Source organism: Cupressus sempervirens, chromosome 9 (genome assembly GCF_028749045.1).
Source record: "Cupressus sempervirens isolate cs-2001-9-10 chromosome 9, ASM2874904v1, whole genome shotgun sequence".
In the NCBI taxonomy this organism is placed as follows: domain Eukaryota; kingdom Viridiplantae; phylum Streptophyta; class Pinopsida; order Cupressales; family Cupressaceae; genus Cupressus; species Cupressus sempervirens.
Window position 1 is genome coordinate 782,529,863 of NC_143126.1, and position 18,963 is coordinate 782,548,825.

Genomic DNA, 18,963 nt, shown 5'->3' on the forward strand with positions numbered 1-18,963 from the left:
TTTTCTTCCCTTTGATCAATATCTCCTTGAGGAGTCTCTCTTTCCTTCCCCTCACCTCCTTAATCTTCTAATTCTTCATTTTTATCCCCTCGTCCTTTGTTAAATCACTATTGGGTACAAATTTCAATCCACAAGTGACTTTTTCCTCACTCCTTTGTTAGTTGTGGCTTATCTCCTCCTCTAGCAACACTTGATGAAGTTTGTGTGGGAAAATTAGTAGCAATAACATTCACTATTGTAGGTGTATTTTACATGGGATTTGTGGGAGTTTGTGATGGAGTGACTTTTCCTTCCCCTTTCTTCATTCTTATCTAGGTTTTGGTTCTTTTCAAGATAGGGTTTATCCTCACATCAATATCATCAAGTTCTAGAGTGTCCTAATTGATCTAATCTATTGGAGTATTCTAGATTTGTGCAAACTAATAAGGATCTACCACATCATATCCATCCTTTGTAATCCCTTGAGTGTTTAATAAAATAATATACTCTTGAATCTAGTTGATGGCTAGTCTAGACTAATACCTCCTCTTCACTTCAAAATCATCTGTGCAATTGGCTTAGAAGTCCTTAATTGCAAGCACGTGATGATAAGTAGGATCTAACTACAATTTTTTTTGTATACTAATTGTTGTAATCAAAATATGGCCTCAAAATGTCTTAGGTTTCCATTGCATATTTGTTGGAAGCTTTACAAATAATTGTTGCATTTGAAGAAGAAAAACACGAATATGCTCCCAATGAAATGGGAAAATAGATAGAGACCTTGTGTCTTTTTGCACATCTTTTATGTACTTCATAGATTTATCAACACAATTTAACCATGATAATTTTACTATCAAATTTTCCATGGGAAACCATCAAAAGCACTAATTTTGATGTATGTGAACACTGAGAATTGAATGAAATAGGTAACATATTCCAAAATTACAACACACTTCATGAGAGATTCTTCTTTTAGTGCATCCTTGTAATTCACAAACTAGATTCATGGTAAGTGCATCATTTACTTTGTGTAAATTATTGTATCCCTTATGCAATTATAGGATAGGGAAAAATCATAGATCCAGATGTCCTCTAAAAACTACTTTGCATGCTCCAAGTCAAGCAAATACTGTGGCAAGCTAGGGCATAAACTAAAAATGATGACATGTAAAATAACTTTTGAGGTGAAATTGATTGATCAATTAGTGGATGCAATCACTTATTATCTCAATCTAATTAATGTATCTACTTGCACAAACAAAAGTATTCATTCATCAAGACAAATTATGTCTGTATCCCCTCTTATCCTATGCAAAAGTACAATGGTGTCTACAATTTATCCTTTAACATTGGTAGTCTGAATGGTTTTGGGTAGATTTGATTTCCTTGACCTTTTCAAGTGAAACCATTCCTTGGAAATTATGTTTCTATAATAGGTCTTCTTCTCACTAAACCTTGACTACGATGTATTAAAATTCCAGTATGTGAACTCTCTCACAAATAACAGGAAAGAGTTTTTAATTTTTTCTCTACCTAGGATGATAAGGACTTCCTCATTTTCCTTTTTAATATATCACATTTCTAGATTATAGTGGTTAATACATTCCATAGTCAACTTTTGACATAGGTCCAACTAGGTGAAATGAATTAAGGAGACACTCGCTAACCACCTTGCTAGAGTGCATATATAGAAGCTAAAAAAATATGGAAGGATGCCAACTTATATTAATTCCAATGCAAATATGCTCATATAATTCTAATACAATGTGCCAGGCATAAGGCCTACTTGGTTGTAGCTATAAACACTGAAACACAATCAACACACTTTAAGGCTTGGGCTTACAGAGCCAAAATTGTGTTATCTTTCTTCTACTTACCCTAATCCTAGATCTCAAATTTATATAGCCAACAAGACGACAAGTCATCATGTTAGACAATTTATTACATATATCTTTAAAATAAAGTGCAAATTCAAAATGAAGAAAAAAAAATTAAAATAATAAATTACCCAATTTGCAGATCAAGTTGCTCAAGTCTCATTTGCAAAAAGATATTGTTACATATCCGAATTTTATCTGATATAGGCAAATTTACAGTCAAAATTCATGGAACGACCACCCAAACGTAATGGCAAAGGTGGATATTCATCTAAGTGCTCTCAATATTATTGCACCTTCAGTAAATAGCTCTCCAACTCCTATGGCCCTAATACTATGTAAGAATTTTCCTAAGGAAAATAATGAAAAAGGATCTAGAAGCTTAATCAATAGTACAAGAGAGATACACAAGATGATATGATCAATTAATTAAGTCAATAATGATCAACAATACAATAGAATACCCAATGACATTCGAGTAAACGCATAGACTTGTGTCACCATTTATGATACCAAAACCTATTTTGGTCAAATCTCATTTCTTTATCAAAAATCATTTTTTTTCAAAAACTAAAAATTCCCTTTTATAGATCTTAGATTCAATATCATCATTATATAAATTTTTGAGTGTTTTGATTAGTTATAATATGTTATAATCTCAAAATATTATAAGTTGATATTTCAACATTTTAGAAGATGCTCCCTCAAAAAAGCAAAAAAAATTAAAAATCACATTAAAAAAAAATTAAAAATATATTTATCTCTAGAGGAGAGAATCCTCTTCATGAATATGTAATTTTTTTTCAAGAAGTTATAGATATGATAGGGAAGCTTTGATGGGAGGAAAAAACTATTGGATTCTGATAGGGTCAAACTTGAGTACTTATAACAAAGAAAATATTCATCAAAAATAATTATTTCTTTTTTGGTTCACTAGATATACATGTCATCTATAAGATATTTTGAAATCGGAACAAAAAAAGATGATTTGCATATACTTATTTGATGGGAACTACACCCTATATTTTTTACATTTTAAAAAGGGACTTCAAAATAAAATAATTCTTACTCAAAAAAATTATAAAGATTATAGGCATAAAATTCATCCAATTATACACATTTCATCAATTTACATCATCTTCATATTTTAAACACAAATACCATTTTTTTTTGTCATTAATGTTGAACTGTGACATTCTGATATCACATTTCTTTATAAAAGGTGACATAGGTTTGTGCTTTTACCCATTCACATGAATATAAAATAGATGTGCCTAAATATATAGGAAATACATGATAAATAGGAATGATGCAAGTGATAACCTATGAACTAGACAAGGTGTGATCACATGTTCACTAAATACAAATCATCCTTTTTTTGTACAAAAAAATATGTTCATCAATGAGAGGATGATAATGTGATAGAAGAAATAGGTGGATTGCATGCGCAAAGAGGTATGAGATGAAAACTAACTCCACTCTAGTAGATTTCTTGTAATACCTATCCCTAGTTGACTTTTCTTGTTATATTGTTAGATTCTTTTAGGTCTATTTTAGGTTTATGTTTTATGATTAGCGGTACTTGGTTGTCAAATTTGATTAGATGTTGCTTCATACTCAGTTGATTTATGTGATGAGTTATTTGGTTATTTCAATTATTTCAGGATTATTTCGATGATGATATATATGTTCATTTAAAGACTTTCATATAATTCATTATGTCAGTTAGAGGAATGATTTATATGTAGTTCTATGGTCACTTACCCCATACTTGCATGTGTATGGTGTATCTATCTGTTTTACTTTATGTATGACATTTTTGATGTGGTTGAGGAAGGGAGTTATAGTCACCTGCTAGTCCAGATCTACACGATGTACCACTCCCCGCCATTGTCTAGTTAGTTTAGAATATATTTAATTACATTATTAAATATTAAAAAATATTGTGTAATTACATTATTAAATATTTAAAAATGAAATTGTTTATGGGAGGCTTTTGTTTTATGTTTCACAAAATATAATTTAAAAATCAATTTTGGGTGGGCGGGGGCCACCACCCTCCCACCCCACTTTCTCCTCCTTGTGTTTTACCAGCGGCTGTCTTATTGTTGCCACTATACAACATGTACTGTTGTTGTTGCTATTGTGACAACTTTGCTATCGGTCATGCGAGCCTAAAATGCTTCTTTTTATATTGCATTTTTTTTTTCAAATTTAATTTGTTAAATTTGAAAATTATAATTATATTTAAATTTAGTTTGTTTTAATTTAAAACTATTTAAACTTTAAGTTATTAGTATATAGTTTAGTTAATATTATATTATTATTAATATTAAATTATGATTATTAAAAAAATTAAAATTATTTATTAATAGTTTTAGTTTTTATATTAATAACTAATATTAATTGCTAGTTTTATTAATATATATTTTTAAATGATAATTACTATTATTATATAGTAATTACAAGTGGATTGAAATAAGGTTTCAACGTTGCATCAATCGGGTTTAATTTAAACTAATTGTTTTAAACCCAATGTTGATTTATCTAAATGAACATGATGAATTTTAGAAATACATTCTTAAATAGAGCACGAAGCATATAAACCTTTAGTGAACCTTGAAAACTATTATGTTTTAAAACTAAATGGATTATGAAACTTAATGGTACAATTTTATATGAAAATGATTTATAACACTAGGAAAACTTTATGATTTGGAAAAGTTAGTAATTACCATACTTTGAGAAAATGAAAAATGTGAACCCTAATTGATATTGAAAACTCTATAAACATTAATACTTCGAAAAAAGAACTGAAACCTTGGTTGTTATTGAATCTTTGTGTTTTGCAAAGGAAAATGAAAATGGAATCCTTGATTGTATATCAAACCTTTGTGTTTTGAAAACCAGATGATCTATGAAAACAATTGTTAAACTTATGATGAAATGTATGATTCATCTCGTGTTGGGTTTCGGGTTTAACTTAGTTTTCATGACACTTGGAAATGGGAATGAAAACTTGAAAACCTATAACTAAAAATTGAACATTTATGTTTTCAAACCTAGTGAGTTGTGATAATGACTTTTCATATGTACTCTTTATATGACATATGATTTTACTAGTGTAAGGGTTTCGAGGTTGACTTAGCTTTGACTAGTTAAGATGTTTACTAGAGGCTTGGGCTTTTGTTCTGTGATATCATGATGATGTTTTGTATATGATCTTTTATACATAGCCATGGTGATGTATCATGTATGCTCTATGCTAAGTTGATCAAATGTTCTGTTATTGCTTTCAGTTTCTCTTGTGTAGAACTGAAGTGAATAATGTGTCTTGTTTGATATAACCTTTGATTCTTCGATCAATTATCTTTGGATTTCTTCCTAGTTGCTTGTATACGATTGAAGTGATTAAATGATTTGTTTTTGGTGATGTCATGTTATGAAATGGTTTGGTTTATGTTTACTTGATTTTGAAAAAGTCCTTTTATGATGATCATATTGATGAAATCTGTGATTTCGATTAGTGATGTTTTCTATATCTTTCCATTTTCTTGTTTAAGAACTAATGAGTGGTTTATAGTCATTTGAGATCTTTTTCTTATGTTGAGCTTAGGGTAGGTTATCTATATGTCATGTTGGGAAGTGGCTTGCAATGGAGGCCAAGACCCTAAAGAGGTTGGCAAATAGTCCATTGTAAGTTATTTTAATAAGTTATAACATTTCATGAAATGGGTTAAAATAAATTAATAAGATATTGGTACCATAGAAAGTCACTAGGGGCCTGGAGTATTAAAAGACTACCACAGTATCCTTAGAGTTGACTTATTAGTATGCCTTGTCTGTACGAAAGGATATTGATGTCGCATAGATACACTAGGGGGTCTAGAGTCCATAGTGGCTGCCAGGGTAACCTTAGAGTTGTCTCATGCGATGACACTTATCCACTTGCATAGTAAATTTCCTATGTGTCTGTTTTGCCTTTGTTTTTAGTTGATACTTGTGTCTTGGTACCCTTTGAGATTGTTTGCTTTCAGGTGATTTCTTAAACCTAGATGTTGGTTTGGACTTTTGAGTTTGTTATCCTATTTGGGACTTCAAACTATCTCCTCAATGTGGTGGGAGTGGGCTATTTAGGTTCCATGAGGTCAAGTGGTAGTGCATTTTCTTATACCATTTAGATCTAATCGTTGGATGTCATTGCTGGATGTGTTTGTGTAGATGCTCATTCCTATTTAATCTTGTATTTCTATGATGGATGGTTATACCTATTGTATTGTATTTTAATTCATTAATCATAAGAGATGTTGTATATTATTTTATGATGTAGATTCTTTCAACCTTTCATACCCTGTGACCTATACAGTGGATGATTGTGCATTTTGTTTATTGCCAAGTGGCATCTTATATAATTGTATATTATTTAAATGGATTTGTACTTGTAGTTATTCTTTACTATGGATGTGTTATATATTGGATTTAGTATTAATTATTTAACTAAAAATATGATTCAACATCTTGGCACCCTTAAGGATTGTAATCTGTTTTATGGTATATGTTTATGTGAATGTTAATGTTTTCGCTATTATTTAATCTCTTGTTGTTATTGCTTCCGCTATATTATCTGTTGATGTTATTATCTTTTGAAAAAAAAAAAAGTTTGACAAACTTAGTGAAGATTTAGGTTAATTTATTTTGGGTCACCTAGCGGTGCGTTACATTTCTCCAACACAATGTATTAAAATGAGATGCAAACTCGTATTTGTCTACATGACAACTATTATGCAAATGCATTACCTTAAATAAACTTAAGTGTAATTAATGAATATTTGAAGTCACTAATTACACCAACACTCTTTCCACACAATATTACTCTATTCCTCTCATACAATTGCATTAATATTCCATACATGATGAAAGTACAATTGGATATGCCTTGCTCAATATTTCAGAGGCATGCAAATATGGTCTAAAATAGTCATTAGAAATTGAAAATATTTATAGTAGTCAATAGAGATGACCCTTCTCTTGATTAAAAAAAGACTTAAAACCTTCATTGAAACCTTCTCTCATATGTACTTTACGTAGTCAAAAGAATTCAACTTCTTCCTACTCTTCCAATAGGCTATCTTGGACACGCCATAAAAATTTTAAAAACCTACATGTTAGATGTATCATAGATTTTATATGTACATGTTTCAGAGGAAGAAAAAGCCACATATTGTTGTAGTGATTAAATAGATAAGCAAATATTCAAGAAAATGTGGAGACCCATTGTTGGGAATGATTAAAAAAATCATAAGGAAAGTTGTTGGAAATGATATATGGAAATGGTAAAGAATGTTCTCAATCATTGTTTTGTCACTGATGTCAAACTTGCTACTTGCAGGAATGACAATTGCTTTAGTGATCCAAATACTATAAATTAGTTGATTGTCAGGAAGGAGGCAATCAATAAGATGTAACTAGAACACCTAGAGAAAGGTTGAAGTTATGATATTGTAATGAAGTACAAGGGTCAGCTAAGCCATTGATGAAAAAGTGTATTTGATGACATATTATAAGACACAAAGAATGGGCACATTAAAACATATCAAAGATGCAAGGTTTTAGCTAAGTCTTTTGTAAAACTCAACTAAGTTCATTAGAAAGGAGTCGAGCAAGCTAGTTAATGCCGAGAAAATTTTTAGTTAAAGTCGAGTAAACTTCAAGTGTCAAGCAAGTTCAGATGCCGAGTGACACAGAGTTTATCAAGTGCCAAGCGAATTCCTAGTTAAAGCCGAGTAAACTTCAAGTGTCGAGCAAGTTCAGATGTCAAGTGACACATAGTTTATCAAGTGCCGAGCAGATATAGGTGCCGAGTAACACAGAGATGTCGAGCACCAGTAAATCAATAATGTCGAGTTGTTGCATTATTTTGGAAATCGAAGATTCGCCAGATCTAAGCTGACAAGGTTGTTACTTAGAAGTTTGTGAATTAAATGGAAGATAAGAATGATGAGCTAGTGGCATAGAACACCATGTAGAACGTTTTTAAGGATACACCTGACGAAGTTTGAAGTTAAGAACAAGATATGAGGTAGATACATTGTATCCTACCTAATCCATTTGAAACCCTAAAATTGGAGAGGGAGAATTGAGCGGCAAAGGGAAGTCAGATTTCTATTTAAGGAGTCATAAGTTAATGAAAAAAAAGAGAGAGAGGTGGTCAAGCATGAAAGCATGAAATGCTGAAGAAGGTGCTAAGGAGGAAAGAAAGCATAGTTAATTTGTTTCAGTAAGAAGACCCCTGATATAGATGCATTGGTACAATGAGTTAGAAGACTCAAGGAGACGAAGCTTGAGAAGAAGACAAGCAATGAGAGCTGAAGTGATTAAAGCCAAGCATAAGGATTGAACTAAAAGTGTGATCTGAAATCTGCAAAGTATGTTGTAAGTTATATCAAATCAAAAGACCATTATCGTTACTTTCTAGCAATTGTAACAGCTAGTTTAAATCCTATGGACTTAGGTTGGTTTGATAGCCATAAGATAAATCCTTTAACAGGGTGACAATCCAAGAGAATGTTCTAAAGACCTTTAACCAGGCCCATTCCTAACAGTTTGGTGAAATCCTCTAACAAGGTCACATTTAACAGTGTGTTGTAAGCCTTTAACAGGGCAGGCTTTTAACAGGGCATCACTTCAGAAGAGTGAGAATCAAGTAGCATGTTACTGGTGGTTTTTCCCAAATTGGGTTTCCACGTAAATCATTGTGTCATGTGTTGATCTTGCATACTTTATCTTTGCATGTTGATTTACTGTAACTTGCTAATATGGTTGATTTAAGTTTGGATGGATGAAAAGTGTATGGATTCATTAAAAATAGTGAAAAAGTATTAATAGGGCATTTGGACCTTGAATAACTGATTCACCCCCCCTTTCTTAGTTATTCTAAAGAATTTTAACAACCCATAACCCAAGGGAGGAAGAAGGTGCATATGCTAAATTGAATATAAGAATGGGACTACTTCCAACTAAGTTTACAGTCAAAATTATGTTTTAGAAACATGTTAGAAATAAAACAAAAAATACTCAATGTAAACTTCATAGATGGTGGTAAATTTTTAATTTCAATACTAGTCCACAAACTTCAATATTCTTACAAAGTTTGATTTGTTTATACATATGCATGTATGGAAGTTTTTATAACATATTGCTAAAATATTAAATATCTTTAAGTACATTTATTAGTTTATAAAAAAATTATAGATTTAATAATTTAAAAAATTAATGAATAATATATTTTAAATATTAGGCAAGAGCCTACAACACATTGGTAAATTGTGAACCCCTCATCGAAGAGGTCTTGGGTTCGAATCTACTCAAGATTATCACATAATAATAATAATTAATCTAACAAGAATCATAAAATGAATAATAAATAATCTAGGCTTTGGCCAATTAGCTATATATATATAATAATAATTAAATATAAATAACAAGTATCAATAAATATGAGTAACTCAATTTTCTATTAAATAGTGTATATTTTATATAACAACAATACTTTTTATATCATTCATTGTCTATATTTATATTTCTCCAACTAATTTTAAAGTGGACTAAATTAATTTTTCCTTTGATTACATCTATCTTTTTTTAACTTAGATTTTTTCTTATTACACCATAGTCACATAAAATTGAAATATTGTTTTTGATGTAAAGATTTATAGTTTCTTTTCGTATAAATAAAACAAGTTCAACACTCATTACGTTTGGAAAAGATGATGAAAAGCCTTTAGCATGTAACCCTCTCCGGGCGCCACTAACCATGCCTCTTTCAATCTCACGTATTTGCCCTTACTAGGTACCAATTTCACTAAAGCTAATATAAGCCTTATGGGAAGACTTCCTTCAATATTCATTTTTCGTTTGTCATTCGATATAAAAACTATTGTTTATGTTTGTAGATGTGCAACTTGGCACAAACATTTAATCTATAATAAAATATGTCAAAATGGCATTACCATTATCAAGATTATTTGGTCTCCTCGATTTCAAGCCTCCTTACAATCTAAATTCAACAATATTTTTAAAATGGAAAAATGTACAAATAGGTTTTTCAACAAGCTCACACTTATCACTATCCTCGTGCATCTTATCACTTCTCTCAATGGTTTTTGTGCATCGTGTGCAATGACATCACAAGCTCAAATGCATCATAATAAAAAGACTTATATAAATAGTTCAACTATTTTTACTACTTGAATCCTACATTATTTGTAAAACTTCACACAAGCTAAAAGCATCATCTAGCTTATAATGGTAGGGGTAGAGAAGTAGTAGCTACCCAAGATAACTTCATGCACCTAGAACTTCTAATTTGTATGTCAATATATGTCAATTTTTTTGGTGAACCTTCATAGCTGATTGAAGAGCTTAAAGCTAAGGTTTAGGTGTTTCCACATGTACAAAACTCTCTATAGAAGTCATAGAGTGCATAGTGGTCGAAAAGTGTCATTTCAAACGTTTGCTAGAACCTGTCATGTTCACCCTCCCATAGCCACTCACCAAAAAAATACATTTTGTACAAATGAACCAATCAACAACCAAGAAAGTTAAAAAATGATCAACCATTAGTACATGTGCGATCAAATATTAGTACATTTGATATTGGCTATTAGTACATGTGTCAAAGACTATTAGTACATGTTACATCATTTGGGGGGCAAGGGGGTTAAAGCAGTAATTGGGGGGATCTATAACGATATTGTATCAATCATTGAATCTCCTAACAACTACTGGGTCTCTTCCCCTAAACCATATACTTTCCTATCTCTTCTAGATCTTTGAGCTCATATCCAACTTTGCATAGCCTTCAATCTTTCAGACAAAATGGTCATTGATATGTAGAACTATAGCCATTTGCAAGGTTTGTGTGATTTCCCTTGCATTACGCACATTTATGTTAGAAATACAAACAAAGGGAATAATAGCTAATTTTTGGACAAAAACTCACAAAATAATGGTTGAATTCACATGGACAATGTTATACTAACAAAAGCATACAATAATTCTTTAACACTAATAAACATTCTAAAAATCAACACCATATCCATCTCTTTTATTACTACCAATAAAAAATCCCTTTGCAAAAGAATTTTAGTGCCCACCTCACTTCCAATATCTATTGAAGGCTTATAACAATACTTCCAACTCCTGCTAAAAAAAAAAGACTTGTCTCACTAATTCCTCATATTCTCTTGCGTGCAAAGATGAGTAGACATATAAAAAGGTGCAAACCCTTATCTGAAGGAGTAAAGATGCACATATATTAAAATCAATAGAAGAATGGAACAACTTTTAGTTGAGTTGGTATCCCAAATTAGCTGCCAAAAAATCATAATGTTAGCTTTACAAATATTGGTTAAATTTTAATTTTAGTATTAATATTATTCTAAGAATTTAATTGTGTACAATGTCCAATTCATGTATAAATAAATTATTCGATAATATCTTTAAATACTTTTCTTTATTTATAATAAAAAATTTAAATAGTAATTTAAAAATAATAATATATATGAACTACAATAAAATTGATATTCAGCTCTTGTGTTGTTCAGCTCTCTTTGATATTCAATAAAAATTTTACCCCTCTTTTAGTTTAATAATATATATGAACTATTTTTTAAATAATTATTATCACTAATTAATTATATCAATGATTAAATGTAATCACTACAAAAACAATAAGATTTTCTATTAAGCCATATATTTATTATTATTTATATATAACATTAAACAATAATACTTCATGTAATTCATTTCCAATATAATGCCTATTAAATTGAATTTTTCCCTTGGCATCCATCATTTTAAACTTAATTTCATTTCCATTACACCATCATAAATGTATACGGTCATAATCTAATCAAATCAAATCATAAAATATTTATTTTTCCATGAAAAGATTTATAATTACTCTTCACATATACAAAGGTGTTTCAGCACTCATTATTTTGGGAAAGATGATGGAAAGCCTGCCGAATGTTCCCCTGTTTGCCCATCACTAACCATACCTCTTTCAATTTCACATCTTTATTCTCGCTGGATGCCCAAATTTCATACCACTTTGACTGGAGCCAATCTGAACCTCGCGGAAAGACGCCCATCCATACCCATTTTCCACTAACCAATACGGCACCAAATCTACTGCCTGTGTCTGCATTTATATGGAAGTGTATCTTGGGATAAAGAGAATCTATAATAAAACATATCAGAATCGCATTGGCATCGTCGGCATACTGCGGCCTCCTCAATTTTAAGCCTCCATATGATATAAATTCAACCACATTTTTCAGAGGAAAAGAGGTGAAGAAGTTTTTCAGCGAGCCCACATCAATCGCTGCCCTCGTGCATTTTATCACTTCGCTTGGCGTCGTCTGCACATTGATTCCGAAGGGCACAAAATCAGATGCCTTACAATAATAAATGAGCTTTCCATATTTCAAATAAAACAATTTCTGATTACCTGTATTTTACTTATCAATGGTTCAACGACAGATAAGTCGTTTGCTGTGACTATCAGCGACTTCAATCCCTCCCGCTGCTCCAAGTTGACTGCACACTGTGGCTTCAAGCGTGCATGCACTTCAAACCCATTTAAATTAAATTCCTCCAACAAAGTTAACTTTACGAGGCTCGGAAGGGTATCCAGTTCTGGACAGTCCTCTATCCTGAGCATCTTCAATGAAGTCAAACTGTCCAAACCTTCTATTTTCTCTAATTTGTAGCACCTTATCAATTTCAACTTCACTAGAGAACTTAACCCTGCAAGATTTGGAAGGGTGTTAAGTTCTTTGCAGTCATATATTTTCATTGTTTCCAATAATCTGAGGGGCCCTATACCTTCTATTTTTTTACAATTGTGACACTCTCTCACTTCGATTGTTTTCAAAAGTGTTAACTCTACAAGACTTGGAAGGGCGATCAGTTCTCTACAGTCTTTTATCTTGAGTTTCTCCAATGATGTAAGGCTTATTAAGCCTTCTATATTCTGCAATTTGTGGCACCCTGTCAATTCAATAATCCTTAGAGAAGTTGATTCTCCAAGACCTGGAAGCCCATCCAATTCTGGACGATCTGATATCCTTAGCTCCTCTAGTGATGTCAGACTTTTTAGGCCTTCTATATTCTGCAATTTGTGGCACCCTGTCAATTCAATAATCCTTAGAGAAGTTGATTCTCCAAGACCTGGAAGTCCATCCAATTCTGGACAATCTGATATCCTTAGCTTCTCTAGTGATGTCAGACTTTTTAGGCCTTCTATATTCTGCAATTTGTGGCACCCTGTCAATTCAATAATCCTTAGAGAAGTTGATTCTCCAAGACCTGGAAGTCCATCCAATTCTGGACAATCTGATATCCTTAGCTTCTCTAGTGATGTCAGACTTTTTAGGCCTTCTATATTCTGCAATTTGTGGCACCCTGTCAATTCAATAATCCTTAGAGAAGTTGATTCTCCAAGACCTGGAAGTCCATCCAATTCTGGACAATCTGATATCCTTAGCTTCTCTAGTGATGTCAGACTTTTTAGGCCTTCTATCTTCTGCAATTTGTGGCACCGTATCAATGCAATAATCCTTAGAGAAGTTGATTCTCCAAGACCTGGAAGCCCATCCAATTCTGGACAATCTGATATCCTTAGCTCCTCTAGTGATGTCAGACTTTTTAGGCCTTCTATCTTCTGCAATTTGTAGCACCGTATCAATTCAATATTCGTTAGAGAAGTTGATTCTCCAGAACCTTGAAGCCCATCCAATTCTTGACAATCATATATACTTAGCTCCTCTAGTGATGTCAGATTTAGGCCTTCTATCTTCTGCAATTTGTGGCACCCTGTCAATTCAATAATACTTAGAGAAGTTGATTCTCCAAGACCTGGAAGCCCATCCAATTCTGGACAATCTGATATCGTTAGCTCCTCTAGTGATGTCAGACTTTTTAGGCCTTCTATCTTCTGCAATTTGTAGCACCATATCAATTCAATAATCCTTAGAGAAGTTGATTCTCCAAGACCTGGAAGCCCATCCAATTCTGGACAATCTGATATCCTTAGCTCCTCTAGTGATGTCAGATTTAGGCCTTCTATCTTCTGCAATTTGTGGCACCATATCAATTCAATAATCCTTAGAGAAGTTGATTCTCCAAGACCTGCAAGCCCATCCAATTCTGGACAATCTGATATCCTTAGCTCCTCTAGTGATGTCAGACTTTTTAGGCCTTCTATATTCTGCAATTTGTGGCACCTTGTCAATTCAATAATCCTTAGAGAAGTTGATTCTCCAGAACCTTGAAGCCCATCCAATTCTTGACAATTATATATCCTTAGCTCCTCTAGTGATGTCAGATTTAGGCCTTCTATCTTCTGCAATTTGTGGCACCCTGTCAATTCAATAATCCTTAGAGAAGTTGATTCTCCAAGACCTGGAAGCCCATCCAATTCTGGACAATCTGATATCCTTAGCTCCTCTAGTGATGTCAGATTTAGGCCTTCTATCTTCTGCAATTTGTGGCACCATATCAATTCAATAATCCTTAGAGAAGTTGATTCTCCAAGACCTGCAAGCCCATCCAATTCTGGACAATCTGATATCCTTAGCTCCTCTAGTGATGTCAGACTTTTTAGGCCTTCTATATTCTGCAATTTGTGGCACCTTGTCAATTCAATAATCCTTAGAGAAGTTGATTCTCCAGAACCTTGAAGCCCATCCAATTCTTGACAATTATATATCCTTAGCTCCTCTAGTGATGTCAGATTTAGGCCTTCTATCTTCTGCAATTTGTGGCACCCTGTCAATTCAATAATCCTTAGAGAAGTTGATTCTCCAAGACCTGGAAGCCCATCCAATTCTGGACAATGTGATATCCTTAGCTCCTCTAGTGATGTCAGACCTTTTAAATTTTCTATCTTCTGCAATGTATATGCATTGGAAACAATTAACTCTTTCAACGCGGAAGGAGCCTGCAGCCAATTTGAGGTAGGATTAAAACATACACACCATGACTTCAAAAAAAACATTATTTTAAAGTACCTAAAGCAAGATACTTACATCCGCATCACGTTCCCACAGCCCTTGTGATATCACAGGGTACTCCAGGTGTAAAATTCTTAACTTTTTCAGTGGAGGCCAGGATGGAAAATTTGTGTGTCGAAAGCCTATACACTGAAGGTAGAGCAGATCTTTTGATAGTTCACTAAGTTGCTCATCAAAAAGATCTCCATAACCAATAAAAATCTTTAATCCCAGAGAGCCGGCCTGAAGGGTACGCTCTCCTTGGTTTGTGTTTAATATGATATGACCTTGCAGAGGGCGGCAATTGCCACCAAATGCGTTAGTCATTCCTCGGACTCGTACTGATACCTGAATAGTCACAAGTAAAATTAAGAAACATTTTAAAGCAATGGTACTGATTAGATGCCATGACTAACAAGTAAAATGAAAGAAAGCACCGAGCTCACCTGTTGAGGCTGAATATTGATAATCTGTGTTCTGGACCAAAGACGATATGGAGATTGTTTATTGGCAATCTCCCTTCCCAGATCTCTCAAATGATCATGCATTCTAATATTATTATACTCGTCTAGTTCAACAAGACATTTATTGACAAGCCTCTGCCAACCGTGCAGCCCATTCCAATCTGATCCGTCCCATACTGCAATGGCCCTACTGCTTCTCTCTCCGATGAAGAAACACGCTACATCCAGAAACATCTCTTTCTCTTCTTCATCCAGAGCATCATAGCTTATTCTGAGCCTCAATTTAATTTCGTCTGGCACTAGTCTGGACACCTTGTCCAACTGAGACTGCCAATAATTCTTGTCAGACATCCCGCAGAGCAGACCCCCGAAGACCTTCAGTGACAGAGGCAGACCATGGCAAGCATTTATGAACTTTTCAGCAAGTTCCTTGAATCCCAACACCGGAGAGGGTTGTCCGAATGCGTGCCAACAGAAAAGCTCCTTGGCATGAGCGGCATTTAGAGCTCTGATATTATATATAACACAGATACCCCATGCGTTAAGAACGCGCAACTCCCGTGTGGTGACAATAATCAGACTTCCCTTGCCAAGGCTGTCCCTGTCTGGCACTAGAGCATCTAGTTGATCTGTATGGTCCACGTCATCTAAAACAAGAAGCACAGGAACAGATTTCAGACGCCCTCTTAGAATCTCTTTGCCTTTGTCTACATTATTAAAATCTATGGTTTGAGAGCCCAGGTCCTTCAGAAGCTCTTTTTGTTTATCATATAATGCCTCTTTCCTCGCAGCTTCGCGCACATCAGAAACAAAGCATGAGCTACCATTAAAGGTCAAGGACTTCTTGTTAAAGAGGTGCTTAGCAAGGGTGGTTTTGCCAGCCCCACCCATGCCCCAGATGCCCACCATTTGTACTTCCCCAGCAGCAGAATTGAGCAGAGCGTTGTTGAGGTCTTGTTCCGCTTCATCTAAACCCACGGGATGCTTGGCAACATCTATTCGCACCTTCTTCAATTCTTTTAATACAAGATTCACCACGCTATTCACAGCCTTCTCCTCTTCCCTGAACAATATTGAGCATGCGGATCACAATTAAATACAGTGAGGATGAAAAGAACGGAATTACTCAAGCTATGGAAGATGTGAAAAGATCACTGTCAATTTTAAACAAATACAGAGACATAATTATAAAATTAGCAAGTAAAATATTTAGTTTACACATTATATTGGATCTATTCACAATTATAAAATTAGAATGTAAAACATATATACATTTATTGGATCTATATAAAACAAACTGATAAAACAAGCATATTTTTAATTATGTTGGTTAGATGTGACGGTTCTTAAATAATTTGCAATAATTTCCACACTTCATTCACAACTTCTCCTTTCACATATGCATAGCCATTCTTTCTTTTCAGATATCACCCAATTCCCTCTTGTCAACACTGCTATATAATTCATTCATAATCTTATATACTCTTTCTAAATGTTTTTGAGCAGATCACGTATCAATCCAGGTTAAAATTCTCTATTGGAACTTGAATGTAATAGATTTGTTAGTACATTTCATTAGAATTATTATATTTTACCAAAACCTTAGGTTATGAATATTCCGATCAACTTAAAATCCTATCAGAATAAGTCAAACTGAATTATACACGCATTGTAGACCTAGCATTCACTTCCAGTTTGCTGCCGAAACCCAGGTTTGTAGGAAGGTTGTTGAGTCTCTCTGTGTTATAATAAATATGTATTGCTATGTACACTTCGAAAATAAGAAAACAGACTCTTCTGTTGTTGTATCTCTGTTATTTCCCCTGTTCTGTTTTTCTGTTTAATCTATAATATTGTGTAATAGAAACTAATAACCACCTGATTTTTTAGATGGATATTTATAATAATAGAATATTAAGCCACATCAATGAGAAGCTAGGTCTAGAAAATCATTGGGTGTTGTTCAAATTTAATAAGAATATTTTGAAAGAAATAAATTTTATAAGAACGTTTTAAAGGAGAAGATGGCATGAACTTTGTAATGCAGTTTAAGTTGTAAAATTTATTATTTTATTATTTTATATATTTAACTAAAAGGATAAATAAATATACAATTTAAAAAATTAAATTTTTCTATAATTTCTAATTAGAATCTAAATTCATTTAGTTAAAACTTTAAATTAAAAGTAAGAATTATTACAAAAAAATTGAAGTAATCTTGAAAAAAACATGCTCTTGTTCAACATGCTTGGTAAAAAACATTTTTATTGATTTTTTAAAATTAAAAATAAATTAAAAGTTGTTTTCCTTCAAATATCAGAAATATATACAGAATTATTAACTATCAATATTTCACTTGTATATTTATAATATAAACAGAAATACTAGCTCTTAGAGCACCTAGAACATGTGATATAGTTTGCATTTGTAGGTTCAAATATAGTAAAAGTTGGTTGGACAATTCTTAGTCGTCATCATCATTGTAAAAGTCATATTAACTTGTCCACAATATTAAGAAGAGAAAAGGTTGCCATGACATGCAATTGAAAAAAAAAACAAGTCAAATTATTTAAAAGGAGCTTTGTTATAAACTGAGACAAGCATAAATAAAGAATGAATAATATTTATTTATTGATGAAAAGTATTAAAAACATAGAAATAATTTTCATTAAAATAAATCAAATATATTTAATTAAAATTTAGATTTAGATTTTGTATTTCTTTGTTAATTTGGAATACTCATATTAACTAGTTATTAAATGAACTCTCTTTCACCAATGGAAATTCATTTTATTTATTGCTTTTTTTATAATATTATGTTTCTTTAAAACTACATGCCAATTTTTTAACTATAAAATTTATATATATTATTTTTTCAGATTTTGATTGGATGAATGATTTGGACTCTTATATGCAGATCACAAGATATGTTTTTTTATAAATTATTTAAATTAGTTCCTCTTATCCCTAATTTTTGGCACATTTCTTTGCCCATATTATATGCCATATTGTCTCTATGAGCTATTTATTGAAAAATACATGAAAATTCTTTCGTAGATTTTTACAATACTTTTGAAAATTCATATAGATAATGATTGAAACTCTACATTATAATACTATAATTAATGATTTGATTTTGCATTACAATGATTTTAAAATAGTTTAGAAAACTCATATAAACAACTATTAAAATTAAATATTATAATAATATAATTAATATTTTATCTTTCTTATGTTTGTAGAATGATTATAAATAAATTAAAAATACATTAGAATTAAATTAGTTAATTAAAATTTTATATTAACATTACATATCAAGAAAGTAATGTAATATGAATAAGTATATTCATCATATTCTAATAAATCAATTGATTTAAAGATATGTGTGAGTTAATACCTAATGATATGAATATTTATCTCTTATGTATGTAAAATCACAAAAATATATGAAAAATATATATTTAGTCCATTAAATTATATTTCAAGACTCTATATTAAGCATTAAAAATGTATTATTATATCTATTCACCTTATTATGTATTTTTATATTGTATAAAATTTTATAGTACTATGGAGTTTTTT

General features: G+C 32.1%; 1 protein-coding gene across 3 annotated transcripts in view; it reads right to left on the minus strand.

Annotated features, from left to right (window-relative positions):
• Positions 1-11,714: 11,714 nt before the first annotated feature.
• LOC149541054 (uncharacterized) overlaps positions 11,715-18,963 on the minus strand; it is a 29,639-nt gene continuing 22,390 nt past the window's right edge. Inside the window, exons 3-7 of one of the 3 annotated variants that reach the window (XM_089802045.1) lie at positions 15,364-16,444; positions 14,954-15,265; positions 14,693-14,865; positions 12,373-14,557; positions 11,715-12,283 (exon numbers count right to left, since the gene is read on the minus strand). In XM_089802045.1, the coding sequence (XP_089658171.1) occupies positions 11,846-12,283; positions 12,373-14,557; positions 14,693-14,865; positions 14,954-15,265; positions 15,364-16,444 (4,189 nt within the window). In that variant the 3' untranslated portion in view covers positions 11,715-11,845. Of the gene's footprint in view, positions 12,284-12,372; positions 14,866-14,953; positions 15,266-15,363; positions 16,445-18,963 lie in introns of all 3 variants that reach the window. The other 2 variants (XM_089802046.1, XM_089802044.1) reach the window with 2 other exon arrangements.